Raw genomic sequence first — 26,487 nt, forward strand, 5'->3', positions numbered from 1 at the left:
CCACTTAAAGCGGTATGCCACTATTTTGGGGCTTAATACAGTTAAAATCGTTGGCTGGGGTTTATAAAGGTGGTAAAGTGTCTTATTTTTCATGTTAAGCGTTGTCTTGCTTTAACCCAAGTTAAAAGAGGGAATATGTCGCTAAGCAATTGAAAGTCAATGGATCCGTGTAGCATGCTACAATGCTACACGGATCCATTGACTTTCACTAGCTTAGCGACATGCTCCCTCTTTTAATTTGTCTTAAAGCAAGACAACGGCTTACATGAAAAATAAAACACTTTACCACCTTTATAAACCCTGGCCAATGATTTTAACTGAATTAAGCCCCAAAATAGTGGCATATTCCTTTAACACTACAAGGGTGAGTAGCACATTACAGACCTACCACCACTTCACACAACAGGGGTGAGCGCGCCATAGGTACTCCACATGTTACATTTTAGATGTGTTTATTTAGTGACTAATAGGGTCAATTAGGGCTCTACAGTGCGAGCATTTTGCTGGCATATGCCACTAAAATAAATGATTGTGCAAACGAAATAATAAAAAGGGTGCACGTGTGCGAATAGTTATTTCAAGCCTTTCAATCGCATTTTGCTCCGAAAATAAATACACCCCGTAGAGAAACGCAGGAACGTGTGAACGATAAGGCGCAATCGACAGCGTGCGCACCGCACACAGAGAGACCGAGGCAGACAGACAGACGGGGGAGTTTTGAAATAAGATAGGCGTCGGGAGAATCGAGCGCATCCAGAGAGAAACTTCGACGCTAGACATGCTAATTGTCCGCTTAGCACAAATGCTAATAAATGCTCAATCTGTTAACTTTGTGAGAAGACATAGCTTTGGTTTGTACATGCACTTAATAATATCTTGTAAGTACGTGGCTTGTACTGTTAATGTTACTCCTCCTGAGACATTGACAAGGGGAGGACACATAGCAGGCTCTCTGTGTGCTCACATGCTCATCATCATCACGTCACGTCATGTGAAGTCGTAATATTTTGTTGGACACAATAGCAGACTCCGTCTCAGGGTGTAGGGCACGTTTTTGATGTGCAAGCCATTTGATGTGCATTGCCCAAGTGTTATTTAGAGGAAATGTGTTTTGTTGTCACCAATCTTTTTGTTTCATTTCTAAAATGCATGTAGGCTATTAGAACAATGATCTATTTTCAAAGGGTAATGTTCAGATTACGGAGTTGCTGTTACTGTGGTACCAAATGCATTAAAAAAAGGTGTAACCCATGGGCGCAAGTGTAATTGCCTCTCTGGTCTCTTTTGTAAAAAATCTGCCCCCCCCCTGACCAATTTCATCCCAGCCCTGCCAGATCCTGCTGTGTAGGCCTGAATTGAAACACCAGCTGCGTATAGAATGTGAATATAGATATAAATGTGTAATATTTTGTTTAGTTTTAATTGTTGGCCTACCCCTCTAGAATGTGTAATTGTGTGTGGAAGGAGTCTATTCTCTGTATTTGTGTGCTAATAATGAAGCTGCGTCACAAAAACACTCACTGTGCTCCTACATTTTTATCTGTGCCCCTAAATTTGTTCACTTAGGGGCACAGTTGCTCCTAATGAAAAAGCTAAGCGTAGAGTCCTGGGCCAATAGACCTGTGTTGTGTAGCTATCTTCAGACCAACCAACTGACTGACTGACTGACAGGCGTTGCGGCCTATGAGGTCTTTGCGCAAGACAGGAAATTAACTTAAAGCCATAAACAGACTTGTGTGAAGCATGGTGGTCATCTAATGTTTTTCATACCACCACTGATCAGAAGATGTATTTCTCTCACTATCTTTTCTGTCCTGTTCAGCCATAGCCTCAAAATGTTTTAAAAATTCCTTACTGATACAATCACTCTCTCTTCTTTTTTCCACTTTTGTGTTTATCTTTATGTCTGCAGTGAGAGTGTGGACCAGGCAGTGGAGAAGTACGGCCTTCAGAAGATCACGCTGCTACGAGAGATCTCAGTCAAGGCTGGCATCCAGGTAGGCTTTATGTCTGAGGAAGAGCTGTGGTAAATAATAATGATAATGCATGATAATGATAATGGATTTTGTCCTCAACACATGTAATGAATGTTATGGGTAGTGGTTAAAATGTGTGGCAATAATGCGTCAAAAAAGTTTCTTTGCACATGGTAGGTTGCTTGTGACAGAACTTCATAAAATGGGGTCATCCCTATGTTCCCCGGGTCCTATGTTCCCCAGGTCCTATGTTCCCCTCTACCGGGGAACATAAGAACCTTTTTTCAAAAAAGGGTGCTATGTTCCCCACTGCTCCAAAAGACTGATTCCACATGGCAACGTGCAGGTTGCTGTTGCAACTGTGACAGGTTAGGTTTAGGGATAGTTTTGGTCAGGGCACAAATTTAAAAACTCAGAAACATTGCATTACTGACAGGTTAGGTTTAGAGATGGTTTTGGGAAGGGCACAATTTGAAAACTCGGAAACATAGAATGCGGGGAACATAGAACCCTTTTTTAGAAAAAGCGTCCTATGTTCCCCGGCCCCATACAAAGACAGGGGAACATAGGACCTGGGGAACATAGGACCTGGGGAACATAGGACCAGGGGAACATAGGACCAGGGGAACATGGGTACGCTCCCCATAAAATGCCCTTTATAAATCCTTTAAGTCTTACAACTCCACTGTGTCTCCACCAACTGTGCAGATCCTGATCAAGGAGTACAACTTCGACAGCCGCCACAAGCCTGCCTTCACTGAGGAGGACATCCTCAACATCTTCCCAGTAGTCAAGCACGTCAACCCCAAGGCCTCCGACGCCTTCCACTTCTTCCAGAGCGGACAGGCCAAGGTGCAGCAAGGTAACGTACACAAAGACTTTCAATCTTGTATCCAAGATATAGATGGGGTTTATTTTTGTTTGTAAACACAGTGTTGTGAGGAGGGGCAAGACACTGGCAGCCATCCACGTGAGCTAAACAGTGGTTTCCAACAATCAGAGGTTGACTTGTGCACAGCTAGTTTTGCACAGTCAGGAGAAAACAAAAATTTAGAACCCATGTATATCATACCCCGTGTCACCAATGCTCCGAAGAGGCTTTGAGTCTGGTCTCCTAAATTGATGTGACTTTCCATCTTCCTAGTCTCCTAAAGGGGCATGGCCGGCATAGTATTGCAGTTTAGCAAGCTATTCTTGTACAGTATAGTACAGCACAAAACAATACACTGTAGGCTCTTTTCCATACATCAGAAGATTGGGTAGTATTCCCTTTTAAGAAATTGAAAGGATCAATGTGGTATACATTTATCAGTTTCAATTTATTTCCTGTGATTAAACTTTTCCACTATATTGTCATTTATTGAGTTATGTCTGTGACCTATTTTAGTTCTGGCTTGACATGTTGGAGATGAATGTTGTATGGTGTTGTCTTGCAGGGTTCCTGAAGGAGGGCTGTGAGCTCATCAACGAGGCGTTGAACCTCTTCAACAACGTGTACGGTGCCATGCACATGGAGATCTGCGCCTGCCTGCGTCTCCTCGCCCGCCTCAACTACATCATGGGAGACCACCCAGAGGTAGCGAGAATAATAGCTTTACTTGTATAGCACAATTCTTACTTTATTTCAGACCAAGGGGTATCCATGTGACATTTAAAAAAGATCACGCGATTCATACAAGACATGCAGCTCAATCAATGTGCTTTAATAGTTTGCTGAAAAAAAGGTTTAAGGTATTACAGGTAGCAGGTCAAAAATTCACATTCAAAGAAATGACTGGTGTATATGTTTTGTATGATGGGAAGGATGACTAGATGGAGGGGAAAGATGCAATGAGTTAGAAAATTACCTCAAATCAGAAAAAGACATCTAATCATAGGAGTCAGAGTTACCAGCACTTGTCATCGGCTTGCTCAAGACATTCATGCTAACAGAGGGCAGCAGATTGTCTGTTGCAAGAGTAATATTCAGGTATTCATTCTGGTCGTCGTCCTTTTTTTTCCCGTTGCAGGCACTTAACAATCAACAGAAAGCTGTCTTGATGAGCGAAAGAGTGCTCGGTATTGAGCACCCCAACACTATTCAAGAATATGTAAGTATTACTTGTTATATGAATGTACTGTATGTAGTGTTCCATGATTCATACTGCTGTTACTTGGAGGACTTATGCTTTTCTATGCACCTTATCTCGTTTTTTTGTCTACACTCTAAGAAGTTTTATGAGGCCACTGATTTCTGTTCTGATCACTGATTTTTGTTTGTGTGCCTCTCTCTCTCCCTCTCTGCAGATGCACTTGGCTCTGTACTGCTTTGCCAACGGCCAGCTGTCCACTGCCCTGAAGCTGCTGTATCGTGCACGCTACCTCATGCTCATGGTGTGTGGGGAGGACCACCCCGAGATGGCTCTGCTAGATGTGAGTAGTGCTCTCTAGTTCTGTCTTTGGTAATGTTAACATGAAACTGTTTTTTTTTTTAATTGTTATTTCTCCAAGGTGTCAAAAAAGATGACAATACTGAACACAAGCCAAAACATAATGCGCTACAACATACAATTATTATACACAAGGATGTGAAACGTTCCTTAATGCTGCGATCACACCGCCGAGGTTAAAAGAGCTAAAAGGCTGCTGACTCCAGCTTGGAAAGCACTGATCAGGGGCGTTGAACACGGCAAGCGATTCAACCTGAAGCGTTTGGCCAGGAATCTCGACCAACCAAAGCTCGTGTTTAGAAAAATGCGAACATTCCATTGGAGGTCAGCTCCGAGCCGAGCTCATTACATATTTTTAGATGAAGTTCAACTTCTGCCGCCCTCGGCTTTTGACGCTTTTGACACCCTCGGTTGTAGAAACGCTCCCGATGCGTTTGCCTTGTTCACCGCCAGCTCTCCCATACAAAGTCAATTACTTCCGCATCTTTCCACGCGTTCAACGTCCGCGGTGTGTCCGCACAGTAAGAGTAGACCATTTGAAATCACATTTCCTAGTCAAGACTGAAGGGCGATAGTGTCTATAGTGTATTGATAAGGAATACGGAATATTAAGTGCATAATGCCGAAAACCTAACCATGGATTACTCATTAGAAATGATTATGTCCAAGTCAGTGCAGTCTCTGCAGCATGTCTCTCTCAGCACCAGTGATTGAGCAGTGTCAGGGCCTTTTCACACCAGCCGTGCCACCGTCGGTGGGACTGAAGTGATTTTTACCGGTAGCAGCGAAAATGCATGGCAGACTTGTCCTTGCGCACCAACACGGTAGTAGTTGGGCAGTAGCAGCACAGCTGACGGCTGAGTGCCGTGTGACATTTGGAATATCCAGCTTAAGCGGAATTTTCATGGTGGCGGTGATCGTTGAAATGAATGGTAAAGTAGCAAAATGGCTTTGGCTGTGGGGGGTGGTTTGATCAGGACTGGCCATGCACGATGACACGGTCAGTCTATAAGGCCGAGTAGAACACACCACCTGAGACTCGGCGGAAAGAGCGCAGTCTTCTTGCTGCCGCCACGCCACACTCTTATGTGTAACTGACCTGTATCAGGAACAGACTGGTTTATGACCATGAAGGGGAAAGTCTAGCTGCAACTTGTGTCCTGTTCCAAACCGTCCTGGCTCACTGACATAAGGCTGGTAGACTAGATTTGCAATAACACTGTTGTGAAATGGTGACGTCCACTAAACTGAAACCAACAACATAATGTGGGTTAAGTAAGCAAGAGACTTTGGCTTTGAACTTGTCAAACATGACCCTGATCGGGGACCAAAGTGCTACGTCAGGTGGTGTAATCGAGGAGGGAAAAAAGAACTTGAATGAGCAAAAAAGGGGAAAAAACCATTAGTGTAATATTAGTGTGATATTATGAATTTGGTTTGTAGAGTGTCAGGATTGTTGATCCAAATGTGTAGTGTCCAAATGTGGTAACAACTGATCTGATTTCTTTCTTTCTGTCTCAGAGCAATATTGGTCTGGTATTGCACGGTGTGATGGAGTACGACTTGTCTCTTCGATTCCTGGAGAATGCCTTGGCAATAAACTCCAAATACCACGGTCCCCGCTCTCTCAAAGTGGCGCTCAGGTAAGAGGCCTTAATGTATTTTTTTGCCTTTATTGATGGGATGATATGAGTTGACAGGGAAGTCAGTGGGACAGGATTGGGAAATGGTCCAACCCAGATTTGAACCTGGAGCCCCATGGACAAGCGGTGCCTAAAGGGGTGCACAGCAGCACCCTTGGCTTTGTATCAAAGTCCATATCCAGTCCCATCAACATCATTTGCCACACTGTTAATGAAAAGGGAGAAAAAAAGAAATAAGGTGCCCACCATTTCTAGCTAAAATGGCAGCTGATCAAATGCTGGCTAAAACTCGCAAGGGCGGCGGATAATTGGGATCATGAACAAGACGGGATTTAGGATTTGGCACGACTCTACAGGGTATGACCAAGTCTTCTGAGAAGGCACGAAATGCCCAGACCAGACCAGACCACACTTACGAGCTTTTCTCTCTCTCTCTCTCTCTCTCTCTCTCTCTCTCTCTCTCTCTCTCTCTCTCTCTCTCTCTCTCTCTGCAGCCATCACCTGGTGGCTAGAGTGTACGAGAGCAAGGCAGAATTCCGCTCTGCCCTGCAGCATGAGAAGGAGGGCTACACCATCTACAAGAACCAGGTATGCCAATTGGACACCCAAGAATAATGCTAATGATGATGATGAGGGATGTAACGTCAAATATCACAGTATGAAGGTTACGGTTATTTACACTTCTTCTAATCCTTGTGCTTACCTGCACTTCCACTTCAACTGTCAATTGCCAGATGGAATCTGACTTTCCACAAAACAATATCCTACCTATGTCTTCTATTGGCTTATGAAAATTCTGTGTGGTTTTAATTGTGTTGTCCTCAAATGTGAATATTTTAATAGATATTGTCTTTTGAGGGAACCGTGGACATGGTATAGTTCACATGTCACGGTTCGGGACGCATGTGAACGGTGCATTTGCGGTTTTCGGTGCGGTTTGTGCCATCCCTAGTGTCCAATGTCTGGTTGTCCTGTAGGGATGCACCGATACCGATACTGGTATCGGCATCCGATACTGCTCATTGTACCCGTACTCCTACTCGTACTCGTCAAGCACTTGCCGATACCAGGAACGATACTGCTATCACACAAAACAATGTAAAATCTTGTCACATTTTGTGGACTTGAAAGCAGCATGGAAAAAAGTGCCACCTCATACATTTACTAACATTTAAATCTACATGGAAATAATAATAATAATAATAATTGTATTTGTATAGCACTGTGTCATACAAGGCATGTAACTCAAAGTGCTTAACAAATGGGAAAAAACATCATTGTTAGAGATGGATTTAAAAAGAGAGGTATAGAGGAGAGGCAGAAATAGTAGGAAGGCAGAGGAAGAAGAGATAGACAGAGATTGTAGAGTTATAAGGTCAACGTAGGTTAGGACCAGGGTTCTTCGATGCGTAAGGTCCATTGTGGCTGGGCCTATCATAAATGGACAATAAAATAAAATAAAAAATAAAAATATCACAGGTGGAAAAAACCAAGGCCATGCATTTATTTTCATTGTATTTTGGTGGTTAAAGGTATCGGTATCGGTATCGGCAAGTACACACATTACTGTACTCGTACTTGTATCGGTTTTCAAAAAAGTGGTATCGGTGCATCCCTATTGTCCTGTACAGGTAGGAGAGACCCATGAGAAGACTAAGGAGAGCTCTGAGTACCTCAAGTATCTCACCCAGCAAGCCGTCGCCCTCCAGAGAACCATGAACGAGATCTACAAGAACGGCTCCAACGCCAGCATCATGCCTCTCAAAGTGAGTCCAATTGAATTGTCCAATGGAATTTTCTAACCAGAATGCATGGTAATTTTTTATCAGTGCACATGCGCGCTGCATAGACTGCCTCTGCTTGCGCAGTCACAAATGTTGCCATTGATGTCGAACATCAATGGAGTTCAGCTCTCCCACCAGTAATTGTTTTTCACGTCATTAATAACTGTTAAAATAAAATAAAATAAAATGGGGGCATATTTCCCACCTGGGAAACTCCCATTGTCATTGTGACAGCACTCCACAGCACGCAGTGCTCCCTGCACACAACAAAATTCAAGTGCATTTATGCCTCACCCATGCAAGAGGGCAGCCCCAAATGGAGCCCTTAGGTAGCAGTGCAGCGGGACGGTACCATGCTCAGGCTACCTCAGACATGGAGTTGGATTGGGGAGAGCACGGGTTAATTACTCCCCCCACCAACCTGACAGGTTTTGAACCAGCAACCTTTGGGGTACGAGTCTGACACCCTAACCTGCTTACTCATGACTGCCCATTGATGATGGGCCACGTGGTTAGTTACCGGTAATAACAAAGAAGACAGGTTTGTGTATTTTAGACCAATGAGAAGGTATTTCTAACAACTAACAAGGATCAAACCATTGATTATTGGACGTGTGTAATCCTCAATATGAACACTAGAGGCCGTGATCTGCCATTTGCGTGGCCCAACCCTGGGCACTACCATCATGTGCCGGGCCGATATCTGGTGTGCTCATGTCAAGTGAGGCAGAAGACCGTAGTAGTGGCCAGCCGCGGCCTTGTGGTTTAAGGAGATGGACTTTAGATCAGACCACCACTCCCTATCTCACTCCATGACTGAGGTGCCCTTGAGCAAGGCATCTAACCCCACACTGCTCCAGGGAAATTAACCAATGCCCTGTAAATAACTGTATATCACTTTGGATGAAAGCGAAAGTGTAATGTAACCTAAGTGTAATGTAGTAGTTTGGTGTATTCCGTTCACTGACATTGTTCTTTTGATGTGTGTTCAGTTCACAGCTCCAAGTATGGCCAGTGTGCTGGAACAGCTCAACATCATCAATGGCATTATCTTTATTCCCCTGAGGTACGTACATCACACAGCCCTCTGGCACACAGTTCACTTGACTATCCCAACTTGGAAACTTTTTAAATATATGATAGTATATGATGTTTTGTTCCAAGACAGAGTAATATGGTTATTGTTATCCAAGTGTTTCAACTAGCTGAAGTGAACAGATGTTTTGTCAGGTCATCCCCAGTTAAAATGCCCCCAGAGGATCGGTCACACCCCCGCACAGTCAGAAGGACCTAATATGCTAGCATTATTCAGTATACTGAGATGCTCGTAAACAAAGGTCACAGTTGTACTGTTTATCTGGGGGGTATAGTAAGAAGCTGGTTCAGTAGTAAACCAGGTTACGTTAACCTTGTGCTAGAGGCAAATCATCTACTAGAAGAGCTTAGAGTCCTGATTTTCTTAACCAACTTGTGCTTGCAGGTACACCTATTTGGCAGGTTTAGCACTTCCTGTTGGTTAACTAAGCCTGGTTTATCACTTTACCATGTTGTTAGTATAGGCCCCTGGTGGGGTTTCCTAGTAGTGAGTTGCATGTGTTTGCTCTGGTTTCTCCCCATGCAGTCAGAAGGACCTAATATGCTAGCATTATTCAGCATACTGAGATGCACATAAACATAGTGTGGTTTTCCTTGTGTTGAGCTGCTTGTGTTTGCTCTGGTTTCTCCCCATGCAGCCAGAAGGACCTGGAGAACCTGAAGGCTGAGGTGCAGAGGAGGCAAATGCTCCAGGAGGCCACCAAGAGCGAGGAGCCCGAGCCTTCGGACGACACACCCACAGACATGCCCGTGGACGATTAACAACCCCACCGTCCCTTTACTTTACCTTACCCCTCCACTATTACCGCCCCACCCCTCTTCCTTATCAAAGCGCAGCCCCGCCCCCTTCCACTGCCAGGGGCCGCCACAATGATGATGCAACAGCCATCTTGCTTGAACCCATGGACCTGAGAACTGAAGCTGTCTAATTTAAAGAAAAAAAAAACAAGCAAACAAACAAATGAGAGAATGTGGAAAAGGGGAAAAGGGGCCAGGGCAGTCAGGAAAAAGCGTGTTGTCGTTTGTTTATTATTATTATTGTTGTTGTTATTTTTTCTTTCTTTTTATTTTTTAAAATTTTCTTTGATGTGCGGTGGGTAGGATGAAAAGGAGTGTTGAGAGAGAGAAAAACAGCGTTAAGGGGAAAATAGTGTGTGTGCAATCCACAGGGGCCCGTGTGGTGGGGTGCAGGGGCCCTTCAAGAGGAAAGCTGGAGGTCAGAGTTCCCCACCCGACCCCGACCCCTGCCCAAGCCTCCAATTGCACCAACCTGTTCGGAGGTGACCACGGATGACCATGACATTGTAAACCAGAGCCTTATCCACTCAGCACCCACCCCTCCACCCTCCCAAAAAACCCCAGTTTGTTTTTTTGTCTCTGAGCCCAGGACCACTGTACACAATGCCCTTCAACACCACCACCACCACCACCCACCACAAACAAACCCTGCTTTCCCCAGCCAGCACCCCCACAAAATCAATCAACTAACCAAAATGACCCCCGCCACCACCACCCCCAGTCTCATGGATGGGGGCCGGGGCAGGGCATCCCACCTCCCAAACAAGTCAACAGATTCCCCACCTGCCCTCTCAAACCCAATTTATAGCCTGGCCTAAAAACTCAGGTGATTTTTACTGTGCACTAATAGGTGAGACTGGAAAAAATGAGATGTATAAATAATAACTATATTATGAAGAAGAATTTCTTAGAGATTTCAAATAAGCAGCGTGGGCTCTAGAATGTAGACTCTTCTATACACAAGGTCTTGCAACGAAGCTGTACCAATCAAAAAAGGAAGAAAAAATACCCTCCATGATCTGCTTCCTGTGGTCCCCCCCTATCAAGTCCAAAAGAGTTAATTGTGTAAATTCTTGGCCGTCTGTGTCTGGCTTAAGGCAGGCACTAAAACATGTGCATGCTTTTATCATCCAATCTTTGGACAAAACCTCTCTTTTTTTTCTTTCTGTCTTTCTTGGAAAACGAATGATCTTTTTTGTAAACTTGGGAAGGGAACGAAGCCATTTTAGATCTGTCATTTATCAATTAATTTAAGACATGTCCATTTTATAGAGAAATATTGTTGGAGAGATGTAAAAATCTATGTCTATCACTTTTTTCGGACAGGTACTTGATTCATGTTGATGGAAAATGCAGGTTTTGAGACGTCCAGCTTGAAGTAGAATTGTAAAACTTGATCTTAGTGTTGTTCAATAACACCCGCTTTTTCCACTATTGAACTGTATGAGTGTGTGGGCGTGTGAGAGCATAGGGGTATGTCTGTGGCCATGTTTGTGTGCGTGTGCGTGTGCGTGTGCGTGTGCGTGTGTGTGTGTGTGTGTGTGTGTGTGTGTGTGTGTGAGAGAGAGTCTCTGTGTGTGTGTGTGTGTGTGTGTGTGTGTGTGTGTGTGTGTGCGTGTGTGTGTGTGAGAGAGAGAGTCTCTGTGTGTGTGTGTGTGTGTGTGTGTGTGTGTGTGTGTGTGTGTGTGCGTGTGTGTGTGTGTGTGTGTGTGTGTGTGTGTGTGTGTGTGTGTGTGTGTGTGTGTGTGTGTGTGTGTGTGTGTGTGTGTGTGTGTGTGAGTGATAATTCACCTATGACCAGGCAATGGGAATGATGCTGCTGCAACATTTGATTATTTCATTGTGGGATGCCAGTACTTACCAGGAGTTTATTTTTGTACACATGGTTAGACACCGATCGGTGTGGATAGTTGTTAAGCTCATCAATTCAGAACAAAAAAGTTTTGTTTGGCTTGATATTGAAAGAAAAAAACACCTGTAAAAAGACACTGACAGATTCATTATTTGACAGGATCACCATCCCAGCACTTTTGACTGTTTTTGGCTTGTATTGAACGTTTTAGTCATCTGCCACTTTGACTAGCACACAATAAAAAAAGAGGCAACAGAGACATTTATTACTACTACATATTCCTTAGCAGTATTTAGTGCACTTTTTCTGAAGCTGTTTTCGAAACATTCAGCACCACCCGAAGTGGATTGAGATGAGCTGCTTTGATGTTAAACCAAAAAAAGCAATGCTAGAGACCTGTGTGTTGGCTTGTACAAAGCACTGTGTTTCCCCCCTGTTGACAATGTTTTTCAGTTTGCGTGTTGCTGTATGTTTGGTATGTGATCGAAGCAATAGCTCCCTGCTGGACCTGTCTTTCTCATGCAGATGATCAGAAGCACCCAGGTGCAAAACACGAAGGATGACCTAATAATCTGTTTTTTTCCCCCTTCCTTTTCTTTTCTTTTCCTGAAATATACGCATATATACGATTATAGGCTATGTCATGGAGAATGTCCAAGAGAACGATTACTGCGGTAATTGTGGATTATGCCATGTCTTATGGTGGAAACAAAATACATGTGGGACTAATCTGAACTGTGCCTACTTGCAGTCCGCTTTTTGAACTGGTTTGGTGTTGTATATTTGTTCGCCCCTATTGAGATGGCGAACACGTTCCTCTTGGTTTGGATATAACTGTGCTGACTTTCTGTTAGCGCTTCGTCATTCACCCTTTATATATCTGTATGTGGAGTAATCAGATGAAGGCTGACAGAACCCCATGTCCATCTTGCACAGTTAATCACGAATGTCTGCACTGTCGTGCAGTTCCATAAGTCGCCACAAGGCTGTGCTCAAGAGATTGTGCTTCCCTTGCAAGTCCAAGGTTACAAATGAGAATTTGATTTTTTTTTTTTTTTTACAAATGATTTCTAGGAGGGATTGTTAAAACATATCTGTCTCCCTGCCCATTGCAGTCATAAAGGCTTTCAGAAGAGAGGGAAGCCGAATGTAAAAGGAGACAAACAAACAAAAAAAACACTGGTCATACAGAAACTGACACATTTTAAGTGTTTAAATGTGGCCTCCTGGGAATGCTCTTCAGTGATTTTTCTCTTGTGATTTCTTTTTTTGGTCATTGATCATAGAATTAAGGTGCTTTCAAAAATTAAATGCAAATATTTTGCTGTGTTTCTCAATTCTATATTTTCTTCTGGTTGTTTAGCTGTATGCTTTTTCCCAATATTATACAAACCTGATTGCATGATCTAAATGTCTTCAGCCAACTGTAGGCCCCCTGGTATCCAGTGAAACATTTGAAATTGAATTGAAAATAGTTCAGTGAATTGATATTCCATAGGCTTAGTATTAAAATACATACACTGTTATCCTCTACTATATTCACAGAACAAAGAAACAACATCTTGTACTTCAACTGTGTGAAAACAAGTGCTGCTGAACGTTTTGTATTGTTTAAAAAATATTTTTGAGTAAAATAAGCACAGGGTGACGGCCTTTATTTCGGCTAGGAGTAAATGCAAGCAAGCTACTGCTTTGAGATAAATGACAGCTCATGTAATTTTATTCTGAAATGACCGCTGCCCTGTGCATATTTTCTTCCACTTCTCTGCAGGTATAAATATTTCATGTAACATAACAAGCCCAGAGTGCTGTTTGAGTAAGGTGTGTGAGTAAAACACGTGACAAATACGCCGAGCTTTTAACAGGCAACTGGCTTTACAATAGCCCACATTTGCTCTTGCACCTGGGGGTCCCCACGGCATACTGCCACTAGGCTGGGGCAATTATGAACATGCGGTATTTTGTTTGCGTGCTGTGTGAATGGAGGAGCGACTGTAGGACCATGTGCGTCGCATGTCTGGTGACCTATAATCTCAGCTGCTGTTGAGCGCACATTGATCAAATATATTTCTTGACTGTCAAGGAGATTATTAGTCTTTGTTTTGTACGCAACTCATTTAACCATTTTCTCCCCTCCTGCCCCTGTGGTGTGTGTGTGTCTGCTTTGGTTTCCTTTTGTGTGCTTATCAATCTGTTTCTGTTAAAAATAACATCCTAATTATTTTTGGTCTGAGTATGCTTTTTGTATTAAAATAAAGAACTTAGCAAGTTGCATTTGAGTACCTCGAGTATGTCAAACTGATGATGTAGAAGTAGCCTACTATATTATTATTAGGTCTCATGTGGGTACTCGATATACATGCTGGAAGGAAAAAAACAGAAAACATGAGTTGGTCTAACATGAAACATTTGAAAAAGTCAATCCATCCAGGGTGTGCGCACCGCGTCGCTGTCTGTGACTGAAATCAAGCTCTATGCGCATGCCCGATTTCAGAAGGCGAATGCGGTACAGAAAACAAGGATTGTAGCTGCCTGGGAGGGAGCCGAGAAGGTAGACCTAGCCCCTGAGACCAAAGTCTCGCAGTAGAACGAAATAACATCTTGGTGCGTTCCATACCGTCGTGTGCGGTGGCTCGGGATTCGAAGTTGATATTTAGGGTAAGCACTGTTCACTGTGTCGTTGTCTAGTTTTCAATGTCTGTGTGAGTGAAGCAAAAGTAGGTGTTGAGACGACGATGTGGCTGTATTTTTTGCGCCTCCTTTCTGAATGTCGCAAAATGGCGGACCGGCCGTTAGAGCAGTAGGTTCAGGGGGGCCCTCGTTTGTTCGCTAGATATATAGCGTTGGATAGTCGATTCTGTCCTCAAATGTATAAAATTAGCATGGGGAACAGTCAGTGTTTGTTGTTAGTTGACTTTTGAGTTCATTCCACCTCTGATTTCCGCAGCGTCCTAGCTGAAAGTAATGCGCAAAAGTACTGAATCAACATGTTATTTGACCAATGTCATTGGAGATGCTAGGCAGCTAGCAAGCACTGCTTGCTGACTCCCAGGTAATGACCAGCTAACATTATTTTGCTATATTTTCTGATGGTGAGAAACTAGTCAGCCGGCTTCTTTGGTCTGTTGGAACGTGGCTTAGCACTTCATGTCAAAATATATGGCGTTTTATTAAAGTTTGTTTGGTTACACTGAGCAGTGTTGTAAAACGCAGTGCTATTTGTTATGGCCTACAGTTTGTGTTAAACTTGTGTTCCCTTCAGCTAACGCAAACTAGCCTCTGAGCTAGCTATCCGCAAGGATGGCTAACAGCCCATCCATGTTTGATTGAGGTTCGTCATCTTATGTAGGTCACTGAATTGGCTATTAAACATACGATTCTTAACGGTTCTGACAGACCTGTCTCTAAAAATTGTTTCCTAATGGATCGCTTTGCATGTTAACTTCTCATATATGCCTTCAAAATAACTTGCTAGTGTGTATCATTGGTGCATTTTAGTGTCCAGTGACCCGTGCACCTTCGTTAGCAAGAGGTTGCTAATATCCCATGTTGCGTTGAGCTGGAGATGACATTAACATGTCAGCTATCAGGTGCAACTACAGAAACGTCAACCTTGATGAAAGTAATTGAATAGCCTACCACCAAGTCGTTAACTGAAGAAGTCTGCAGACACCAGAGACTGGTGCTCGCTTTGGCATGTCTTCGCGGTGCTGTCATTAGCATAGCCAAATCCACCCAACCGTATGTGGCTTCATGCATACGCTTGCTGGATGTACTTGGTAGAATAAAACTAAAAAGTTACCAGTGAATGCATTTTGCTAAAAGTAGTGGTTGTTGGTGAGTGAGGTAGTTCTATGACAATTAACACCGCCCTGGTATTTTCCAACAAGTTGGCTTTAGTAGACCGATGTATCGCAGTTTTTGGATGCATGGACAGCATCAATTCTATTCAGGTTTTGTGGTCAGTTAAATTGATTTTCAAGTTTTGTAGTGGTATGATTGTCCAATGTTTTCAAGCCGTTTAATTGCATGCTATGCTGTGAATACTTCAAGTCCAGCAAAGAAACGGATTGCCTATGAGTGATTTTGAATTTATCATGCCAATGATAGACGGTCTGCAGCTTCTTGCTTTTCTGTCGTGGATGAAAGCGTGCTTTGTGGCATTATTGGGTGGTGAACACCCTACGATGTATATGGGGCATATTTTGGTTGTTTGTCTGGGTTGAGGTCGCTTGGTAAGAGCCATGGATGCTGCGAGATGACTTGACAGTTCTTCAAGTGCTAGCCCTGATAGGCTAATTGTCAGTTTATGAGCAATGAGCAGAATACATGCTGTTATGGTAGGGTAACTGTAAAATGCATGCAACTCGAGTATATCAATTATATACGATAATACTGCGGTGTACAATATTAGATAGCTAAACACCCGTGTTGGAAGTCGACATCCTCGTTTTGAGATGTCTATCTTTATAGATGAAAACGTATCCGTATAAAGATAATCCATAATGGGTCTGCTATTAATTAAAACGGTTTACCGAGTCACGTCATATTACGGCAGCGCCTTGGTCTTTTGCCCGTGACATTTCAGTCATCGGCAACTACCGCCGCTCGGCAGCACAGGAGAAGGGTGGAGCTGCTTGCAGAAAACAGGCTCGACTCCGACGAGCCCCGAGAACTGCACTCATCATTATCATAGCATGTCCTGTTCCATAGCTGCGATATCATATGTCCAATACTGCTACTATTCCACAAAATATTTTGACATTGGTGTTGCCTGTGACTGCGCGTGGGAACTGCGGTGTTTTTGTAAAACACGCCAATCGATGTCCATGCCCTGTCGTCGCTACATCCATGTCACAAGCGTGAACGCCCCTTCTATTCTAAATTGAGGCATAATATCCGTCGTGGATGGAAATGGAAAGCTCCTAGGTATACGGTGTGTCAGTGTTGGATGTCAATGTCGACGGTGATACTTGGTGTTGTACTGAATACAGCTAGAAAATCGAGTTTGCTGGGCATTTTGTCAACCAACCGCCCGCGTTCCTATGTGAATACATCAGCTCAAGCGCTTTCTTTTGAATCCAATCACGTGCTCCTCTCTCTAGCAGTTAATTCAACGTTTTATGGCACGAGGTAGTGGGCAGGTACTTGGCATGTTTTATGACCTAGTATTTATCTGGCCGATTCAAGTATTTGCATGGGCATTTATTGCATTTAATTGGCACGTGTTATCAGTTTGCCTACACTCCTTAGGCTGTACTTTCGCCCATCCACAAACTGTGTTTAGACTTCTGGTTTATGATTCAGATGCTCTCATGAAGTACTTATTGCTTTCAGTTTGAAGAAAGAAATGTCGTTGCGTTATCACTGGCCACTAAAGCACAACAAAGTCGATTCCTATTGGAGATGGCAAGGAACAAAAACATCTGGATACTGCATCAGAGTCGACTCTCAGCTGTGTGTTCTTTTTGGCTACAATGGTGCAGCCACAGCTGGGTCAAAGAAGTCTTTGTCATTCAGTGTTATGGACACCTTCCGCCGACTGTAACTGCAAAAAAACATGATTTTTTAAAAATTGTTTCAAGTGAATGGATGACAGCCGAGACTTTCATGAATTCCCTGTAACAATAAATAAATAAAAAAGTCATGTTTTTTACAGTTACAGTCCGCAGAAGGCATCCGTTACACTGAATGACAATGCCATTTTGCACGTCTTTGACCCAGCTACAGTCACAGTTGGAACAGCAAAAAGAAAGTTAAGCTTATTATAATAACATGGATGTTCAACACTGACCATTTGTAACATGTAGAGGTAAAATGCTACATCCTAGCTTACTGGAAGATATTGAGATATAATGCGACATCCTTGTTGTATTGTAGCATGTAATGTGTTTAGGTGTATAAGGGGGGCATAGTGTATGGTGTAGGTATAGTGTAGGTGTATGTTGCTTGCAGAGGATGCATCTCTGTCTGTGTGCCACACTATGCCCCCCTTTAGAGCCCCACTACACTCTTCACCCCGTCATCAGCCCTCATGCCACTGGTGCTGGTATGTGGTATAGCTGCCTCTTTCCCTTGCTGCATGGGCACTGTATGATTCTGTAATCATGGGTTACACACTGACGGAGGATTGTAGTCAAACCAAGTCTGGTTTATTTATACAACCCATCTTACACAATAAGGCAACCCAATGTGCTGCTTTCTAAATAATAATGGAAATGGAACAATGTAAATCAGTTGTATCAGCCTTATGAGCCCCGCTAGTGGGGTCGTAGGCATGTGCAATTTTTCTCAGTCATTTCAAATTGGTGTTAAAGTTTGGTTTTCACTTCCAAGTTGAAGTTTAGGGTCTATAGAACAATTTGAGTTCGAGTGTCAAACACACAGATAACAAAATGGCCTGCGGGGGGCGCTCTAAAATATATAAACTGCTATAACTTTTGATTAGTTTAACCAAATTTAACATATGAGGTATGTATGGATTCAGCATTAAGAGGAGAAACTGGTGAGCTAAGTATTTGGTCACCAGATTGAAGACACACTATGTAATAAACACACTTTTAGCCCATGGACAGCAAAATTCAGTTTTTTTTAAGATAAAGGGTGGAAATGCCCTCAAAGTTGCAATGAAACATAGTTTGTTGATACAAGCTATTGTAAATATAGCCTGGGATATCATTCAACTTGATTTGTTCAGAATATCCCTGAAGCACAAAGATACCTAGGATACCTATATGCAAATATGGCTGCATAAAGCCTATGTGATATTTACGACCCAGCTTGCAACTTTGAGTTTATGAATTTAGGATCATGAGTACCATCTTTTTTCAATCGAGCCATATTCTATTAACATATAACATCACAAAAAAATATATCTAGAAGAAAATAAATCATTATTATTATTATTGTTATTTATTACATTATCATACATTACATTGCATTTGGCAGACGCTTTATAACCAAAGCGACTTTCAAAAGAGGACATAATCAAGCCAACATCACAAGCAAATACAAAGTTATTAAGCAAGCAAATACAAAGTTATTAAGACTGCATTTCCGGAGAGACAATGCTATGTATGCTCTAGTATGCTTGCGGCTCCTGCACACACACACACACATACAGGGTTGTCATATACACGCACAGAAACACGAGGGAAAGAGATAGAGCTCTGTGTGTGTGTGTGCGTGTGTGCGTGCATGCGTGTGTGCTGGCGCGTGCATGTATGGAGATGCTTCAGGTGCCTTTCAGCAATGGGTGGGTAGGGAGAGGTAAGGGTTGGATTCAAACCTGCAACCCTCTGACAGACCAACACCCGATATCCAGTAGGCCGCTTAATGTATAGAGTGGCCACAGAAGCATATAGGCCACGGTTGTCCAGGTTCTACAAGGCTGCATGTGTGCGTGTATGAATGAAGATTCTAAAGGTGACAGTTTGGCAGTCAATAGCTGAGTAATATGTGCAGCCTTATCTCCAAAAGTTTTGCAAGTTGTCAAATGATATTGACACACAAATGGCATAACCCTGTTCTTCATGTCAAAGCTGAGATCACTTTTCTAGGCCAAATGGTTCAGTGAAAAATATTCAGGCCTATGCGCTGAGTTGTTCACACATTTTTTCTAAGTGAATGGGGTCACATCATAGGGATTTTAAAACTGCTCTCTCTCAAACATTTTTAAGAGTTGGCTAATGATCTTAACACAGTTTGTATTCAGAGCCAAGACCTCTCTGACAATGCCTTTACCTAGTCGAAAGGTGAAGCGGTTTATTTTATTCTATTAAAAACCCCAGGACAGGTTACCTCTCACTCTAACTGCCATAGTTTGTGACATCATCATCTTGACCATTCAATGAGGGGGAAAACAGAGAGAAAACTGAGGAAAACAAGTCTGGTGAACAAATGAAAGGGGGTAGGCCAGCGAAAAATACACCACCTTTAGCCCTTTTCGAGCTGTTCGTTTTGGAACTGAAACCGTGTCTATCTCTAACGCTGCAACGATTCAAAGTCACCATACTAATGAATAGAGGTGAATGGAAAAATGTATAATAATAATAATAAACTGTCGAACAAATAGTATGCTTTCCCGCAAGCATACTAAATAATAAACTGTCGGACAACAATTAGTATGCTTGCAGCAAGGGGGCAAGCAGAGGCCTTTGGCAAGCATACTGAATAATACTATTCGGACTATGTCATACATTGAAGACACAATCATCTGCTGTTATGAAGACATCTCTGTCATCTGGGAACTGTCCATTTGTTACCAGCACAGTTGACAGGAATAAAAAACGCTCTGTCTTATTATCTGCATTTGCCAGAAATGCCTGCCAATCTGGTAACAAATGGACAGTTCCCAGATTTGGACTACACTACCAAAGATGCCGTTGCCAAAGATGTATTCCAACTAGAGGTGAAGTGCAGCTGTACTAGTACTTGTACAAATAGACCTGTCAGATCTTGGTGCAAGTGCATGAAGGCAGAGTTAAAGTGCACACGTCTGTGCAAGTGCACATACAATTTCTAAGACTGACCACTGACTGTTATTGTATCTGTTCTCTGTCATAGTTATTGTAGAGTGGAGTATTGGGATAAATATTAGCCCTATGGTCTTCTGTTTGTTCCTCATAGTATATATCATCATCACCATTATCCTTATCATTATTATTATTAGGCTATTATTATTATTATTATTATTATTATTATTATTATTATTATTGATTTACTTTCTTTTAGATATTAAGCTTTGTGAATAAAATGATGGCTCGATTTTAAAAAAAAGCTGGTACTCATGATCCTAAATTCATAAACTCAGAGTTGCAAGTTGGGTGCTAAGTATGACATAGGCTTTATGCAGCAATATTTTTGTATAGGTATCCTAAGTATCTGTGTGCTTCAGGGATATTCTGAACACATCAAATTAAGTGATAACCCAGGCTTTATTTACAATAGCTTGTAACAATAAATTATGTTTCATTGTAACTTTGAGGGCATTTCCACCCATTATCTTAAAAAAGACTGGATTTTGCTGTCCATTGGCTAAAAGTGTGTTTATTACATAGTGTGTCTTTAATTTGGTAACCGAATACTTACCTCACCGGTTTCTCCTCTTCATGCTGAATCCATACATACCTCATTTGTTAAATTTGGTTTAAATAATCAAAAGTTATAGCAGTTTATATATTTTGGAGCGCCCCCCGCAGGCCATTTTGTTATCTGTGTGTTTGACACTCGAACTCAAATTGTTCTATAGACTCTAAACTTCAACTTGGAAGTGAAAACCAAACTTTAACACCAACTTGAAATGACTGCGCCTAATACTACCCCACTACGCTCCTCGCTCCTCATCCACCCCTGCCTGTGGTCTTGGTCTGAGGGACACCACCGCCCTTTCTGTTACTGAATGGGCAGTGGACACAGTGTGGTGCTTACAGTGGATTAATGGCTGTGTACCAGCCTCATGAGCCCTACTCCTGCTCCTTGCGAGTGCTGTTGGTCTTTGGGACGCTGCATATGCACTCTTATGGTTTCTGTGGTCATGGCATTTTTACCAAAACATTGACAGGAGACGTGATTACGCTCCTCTCCTTTGGCGACTGTTGTGCAGCAGCTTGGATTGTGTTTTGTAGCATAATACCGAGATAGCTTTTGCCCATCTGTGCTGCTACCTGCTACCTGAATATGCATGAGTGAGTGGGAAGGCTCGGACTAATTGGCAGGGTCAAGAAGGCGGCTCTTGATGTGAAATAGATTAAATATTTTAGACTATTAGCCTATTCCGTTCAAGTGTAGTGTTCATAATCCTTTTTAAAGGTGCGTTTGTACCCACTGGTGCTCCTTTTTTCATTTTTGTATTATTTCAAGGGCATGACCGGCTTTCGGTTGGCGTTACCTCAGTGCTGATAACACATGGCTAATGGTAACTCACTCCCTGGGCACGCGCCGCTGCAAACCCAGCCAGATGTTCACCCCTCACCAACCCCCCTTCTCTGTAGGTAGTCCCTAGGCCTGGGGGCCCTTACCGCGGACCATTTCTCTCTCTCTCTCTCTCTCTCTCTCTCTCTCTCTCTCTCTCTCTCTCTCTCTCTCTCTCTCTCTCTCTCCTGTGTTTGTGTACTGGTTAACGGGTAACGGCCACCAGCCCGCCTGCCTGCCTGTTCTGACTGCCTGCCTCAGCTTACCGCAGCTCTCTGGTGGTGTGCATGTGCCAGCGTAGCACACACACACACACACAGGTCCGGCGTTGCTAAGAGACGCCTTCAAGTCCCCCTCGGCTGCAATGGAATGGAGAGCTCCGCTCCGCTCTGCTCTGCTCTCGTGCTGCACTCTGGGCACCATCAGCAGAGGGTGACGGGGAGGGAGGCAGACTGTAGAGGAGGATGGAAAGTGCTGGAGCCTGTCTGCCTGCCTGCCTGTATGTGCCCGCTGCCCTGCTCTCAAGAGGACGTTGGAGCCAATCTGTCAACTCTCCTTACTCTTGGCACCTAATTAATGAAGTTATTCGTCAAAGTATTCCCCTTTTTAAGCATGTCCTTCCTTTTTTCCTCTCTCCCACATGGTGGGTTGTGATGTGGCTGTGTCTTGGCACTGTGTAATTGTAGTCTGTCTAGGTTACATTTCCATGGCAACTGCAGAATTAAAAAAAAAAAAAGTTGTCCTGGAAGTGGAAAGAAAAAGAATAGTCTGATGGTTGCATTTCTTGCTGCAGATCGATAAGATTGAGGCCTTACCAACTGCTGCTAATTAGAGATGAAATTGCATTGCTGTGGTTGCCTGGGGCACTGATTTATTTTTTTCCCTCCATGTCTGTTCATGGACATAGCTGGCATGAGCCCTAGTGATGTGGCCTTTTGTGTGTGCTTCAAGCCTCTTGTTTGCTTTGAACACAGCATTAATGGTATGGGGCTATTGTGTATGGATTTGTAATAAGATATGGCATTGAACATCCAATCTTTTTGTTGATTTTCACTGACGGTGATTAAGGTTGAGCCTCTCCAGCTATTTATTGTACGTGTTGGCTCATTGTGCAAAATTACGCTACACTGTATTTGCATTTGTCTGCAGTATAATCAGACTGAGCCACTGTAGAAAAGGCAGGCCACGGTTTTGTTGTTTTTGTTGTCTTTTGTGACATTTGAGGTAATGTTCCCGTTCCCTAGAAGTTTGCGATTCAGCTTTTAGTCGTACACTCCTTATTGTCAGAAGTACCACTGATTAATCCCCGGAAAAACAAAGCGGTGAAAGGGATGCCATGACATGCGGTCCGGATCTGTGGCAACGGTGAAAAGAGAGGAGTTGGGGGTGGGGGTGTCAGTCAGGCTGGTTTCCCCTTCTCCTCCAGCTCAGCCTGTCTCTCATTCACATTCCTCACATGGCCCAATGCTGTGCTCTCTGGTTCAACTGTATTGTGAAGAGGGGGAAAAAAGGAGTGAGAGAAGGACGAATACCATCCCACCGTCCGACTCCCCACCCAACGCCCCTTAGTCTTTTCCCTTTTCTCCCTGTGCTGTTGAGAAATGGGGCCCATCATGATTCACTGTAAAGGCTGAAGGCGTGCTGACTCCCCTCCAGCTTCTCTTATCCAGCCCATCTGACAAGCCAACGAGCGCTGCACTGAGGGTCATTGTACCTTCCACCCAGGAGGCATTTCCAATTGGGTTCTTCTGTCTTTCTTTCATTTTTTATTAAAAAAAACCCCATCTCCTCCCTTTTTTCGCGACAGCATGATTAAGACGGTGAATTGGAAAATATATGTATGAGCTTACATACAGGCCAGTGTTGAACCACCTCTGCATACCACACGTCAAGGTGCATGCAGGAGATGAATGCCATTCATATGTACGTGTGACTGTGAACCCTCGTCGAACTGGAACAAACCACATGCTCACTGTAGCCTCCTCTCTGGAGGATGATCAGCTGGCTGTTAGTGCTCCTCAGCTGTGTTGCCATATTGGGTGGTTCCTTGCCCAGTTGAGCTGTTTAGGATGACTGTCTGTGGCTGGAAAGGGGGTATTGGACTGTTTCTTTTTTTCTTTTTTGGGAGATGTTGACCATAGAAATCAATAGAATTTAGTTTGTCCAGGCGGTTTCGGTGCAATTATTGGGCTGGAAGTCACCAGCCTCATCTGGCAGCCCTGCTCCTCCTGAGCCTCCAACGGCTGTGCCTGGACATAGGTCAGTCTTCTGTACTTAGCAGGCATGTTTCAAATATTTATCTCCCACTGATAACGAGAGCCCTTTTTTGCATGACTTTATCAAGCCCATGGCTCAGCGTTGGCTGATAAGGCACTTGCTGTCAGTGTCAAGCGAAATGGCCAGGCAGCATGCGTAAAAGCATTCAGATAAGTGGCCAGCCACTGCAAGCAGCCAGTTGGGTCAGTTGCCATTTCATTATGTGGAATTCACGGCGCACAAGCAGTACACTCATTTAATATTTAGGGATTCTTGTTAAGGCGTTCATTCCTTGCTTTAGTTCCTTCCCAGACTACCTGTTCTTGAGTGCAGGCTCGTCCACGAATCTGGGCTGCGCTTAAAAAAACGTTGCAATTCCCTCTTGTGTCTGTCTGGTGGCAGGGATACTAGGTTGGCTGGGATGTGGAATACTGGGTTGGCTGCGATTCACTGTGCGGAATTTGTTAGGGAGATGTATTCCTGTGTGTCTGTTTCCTCAAAGACGTTGTTTTCCCTTCGTTTGTTCGCCAATGCATGCGATTGAATTCTTCAAACGTATGGAAAACAAGGCCTAACCATTGAAGCTAGCAATGCTTTTCAACAGTAAAGTCATAAAGCAAGTAAATTAATGCAACACAAAGAAATGATCTGTTAAAGCCATCAATGCCACTAGAATCAGACATAAAACGAGTATAAATACTGGTACATTAAACAAAAGTAGTCTTTTTTTCCTCTCTCTCTGCTTTTGTGTGGTGGTATCGGTGGACAGGTCAGGCTGTTGATAGTTGCTTGAGGTTTGCTTGAAGGGTTTTGTTGTTCTTATCCTGGATCCAGGCCTGACGGCCTTAAGGAGATTAGTTACCATGCCTCACCCCTCCTCGCTGCCATGGCTGGCCCTGCACGGCGTGATGTGGTGTGGTGAGCCGTGGCGTGGCATGGTGGGTGACTGACTGTAGTCTAATACTAATAGGATGCCAGAGCAGTCATGGATATAAGCTGTGGCTTCCCACGTGTTGTTCACAGCTTCTATTTCATTGTTGCCGTTTCTTACTCCCGTAGTGAATACCTCTCTGCCAAAGTGTCTTTAGTTGGTGTCACTCTTCTTAGGGAAAACAAACATAAAAGAATGCATGGCAACGTGTGTGTGTGTGTGTGTGTGTGTGTGTGTGTGTGTGTGTGTGTGTGTGTGTGTGTGTGTGTGTGTGTGTGTGTGTGTGTGTGTGTGTGTGTGTGTGTGTGTGTGTGTGTGTGTGTGTGTGTGTGTAACCAATCCAGGTTGTATCTGCGTTATGTTTTTGTATGTTGCCGGCAGCAACGGAGAGGAGAGGAGGCTTGTGCTGAAATGGGCTGAGTGCTGGAATCTGGGTCATCAGTCCCCCTTTACACGTGTTGGCCGCTCCCAACAGGGGAGGACGGGCTGGGGGAACAAAACGACGGACACGGCTGCCTGCCTGCCGTCCTGCCTGCAAAGAGCCTGGGCAAAAAGAAACGAGACGTACGGACGGACGGAAAGAGGAAGGGAGGGCAGGCGGGTGGGAGGAAAGGATGGATGGTCAGAGGGAGGGAGAGAAAGGGGGCTCCACTGGACATGGGGTAGAGCAGATGGACCTCCTGATGAAGTCAGTCTTCTAACCCGTTAAGACCCCCCCCCCCCCCCCCCCCCCCCCGGCAAGGCGTCTAGCTGCCAAGGAAGTGTCGCAATCTCACCCAAACACTAAGCCCAAGGTGGCTTACGTTACTCCATTGTTCTGGTTGTCTTTAGTGGTCTACCCCCTTCTCCACACTTCTCCTCTCCTACTCATTGCCAATGAGTAATGTATGCAAAGTGGCCTCTGCTGTGTGTGTTGCGTATGCATTGACCACTGAATAACTTAATCATGGATGGTTAATTGGCAACCAACCAAAACAAGGTGTATGTGTTTCCGTTTAATTGTTAACTCTGACTAACTAAAGCTTCCTGTCTGTTGTCCATTGCCTCCACAGATGCAGCGAAGGTGTAACCAGTGACTGAGAGCCGTGCTGCTGTGTTTCTGACATCCACGTGTCACCCGTCAAGGTTCTATTTCTCCTTTCGTGGGTGGTCACCGTTCCCGGGAGTGCTGATCCGAGTGACGGAAGCCTCCTCCTCCTCCACCTCCTCTCCCCTGGAACGCCCGGAAACCCTACCGTCTGATTGGTGATCTCCTGTAACCCAGGAGACAGCAGCTGCCACCCACCAGCAACACCACCACCACCACCCCCCTCGTCACCCCGACCGCCCCCCGACTGCCTGGCTCACCTCCCCCCTTTACCTCCCTCCCCAACGCCCTCCCCAACACCACCATGGTGCTGTCACAGAGGCAAAGAGATGAACTGTGAGTATTTATACTTTTTACGGAGTCTGCGTAGCCAGAACCACACCGTAAAGACCACAAGTCCTGCCAAGAGGGTCGTTTTGCACCATCGCACGCACACACGCACGCACACGCAAACACACACACACACACACACACACACACACACACGCACACACACACTCTCTTTAAGCATACATACCCCATGGGTTTTTGTGGAGCATTGCACAACAGGCTGCTAGGAGAAAAGAGGCTTTTGTTGCCAAGCGTCACCACCAGCCATCCCAGCCAACACTACCAGACAAATCTGCACACAAACAAAAACATGTTAAAAGGCCCTCCTGAGAGTGATTCTTAACCAGGGTGTGCTCCTTTTCAGTCCTGCTCAGCAATAAAACATCCAAGTACA

General features: G+C 44.0%; 2 protein-coding genes across 5 annotated transcripts in view; both read left to right on the forward strand.

The window, feature by feature from the left end:
* The window catches only part of cluha (clustered mitochondria (cluA/CLU1) homolog a), a 39,212-nt gene extending 25,363 nt beyond the window's left edge, over window positions 1–13,849 (forward strand). For all 3 annotated transcript variants that reach the window (XM_063205033.1, XM_063205034.1, XM_063205035.1), the window contains exons 18-27: window positions 1,913–1,997; window positions 2,685–2,838; window positions 3,413–3,552; window positions 3,986–4,066; window positions 4,263–4,388; window positions 5,927–6,048; window positions 6,543–6,636; window positions 7,680–7,814; window positions 8,825–8,898; window positions 9,566–13,849. In XM_063205033.1, the coding sequence (XP_063061103.1) occupies window positions 1,913–1,997; window positions 2,685–2,838; window positions 3,413–3,552; window positions 3,986–4,066; window positions 4,263–4,388; window positions 5,927–6,048; window positions 6,543–6,636; window positions 7,680–7,814; window positions 8,825–8,898; window positions 9,566–9,689 (1,135 nt within the window). In that variant the 3' untranslated portion in view covers window positions 9,690–13,849. The remainder of the gene's footprint in view (window positions 1–1,912; window positions 1,998–2,684; window positions 2,839–3,412; window positions 3,553–3,985; window positions 4,067–4,262; window positions 4,389–5,926; window positions 6,049–6,542; window positions 6,637–7,679; window positions 7,815–8,824; window positions 8,899–9,565) is intronic.
* Window positions 13,850–14,062: 213 nt separating this feature from the next.
* The window catches only part of pafah1b1a (platelet-activating factor acetylhydrolase 1b, regulatory subunit 1a), a 57,455-nt gene continuing 45,030 nt past the window's right edge, over window positions 14,063–26,487 (forward strand). The window contains exons 1-2 of one of the 2 annotated variants that reach the window (XM_063205036.1): window positions 14,063–14,235; window positions 25,729–26,099. In XM_063205036.1, coding sequence (XP_063061106.1) covers window positions 26,068–26,099 — 32 coding nt within the window. In that variant the 5' untranslated portion in view covers window positions 14,063–14,235; window positions 25,729–26,067. Of the gene's footprint in view, window positions 14,236–14,261; window positions 14,630–25,728; window positions 26,100–26,487 lie in introns of those variants that run through there. The other variant, XM_063205037.1, reaches the window with a different exon arrangement.

Source organism: Engraulis encrasicolus, chromosome 8 (assembly GCF_034702125.1).
Source record: "Engraulis encrasicolus isolate BLACKSEA-1 chromosome 8, IST_EnEncr_1.0, whole genome shotgun sequence".
In the NCBI taxonomy this organism is placed as follows: Eukaryota; Metazoa; Chordata; class Actinopteri; order Clupeiformes; family Engraulidae; genus Engraulis; species Engraulis encrasicolus.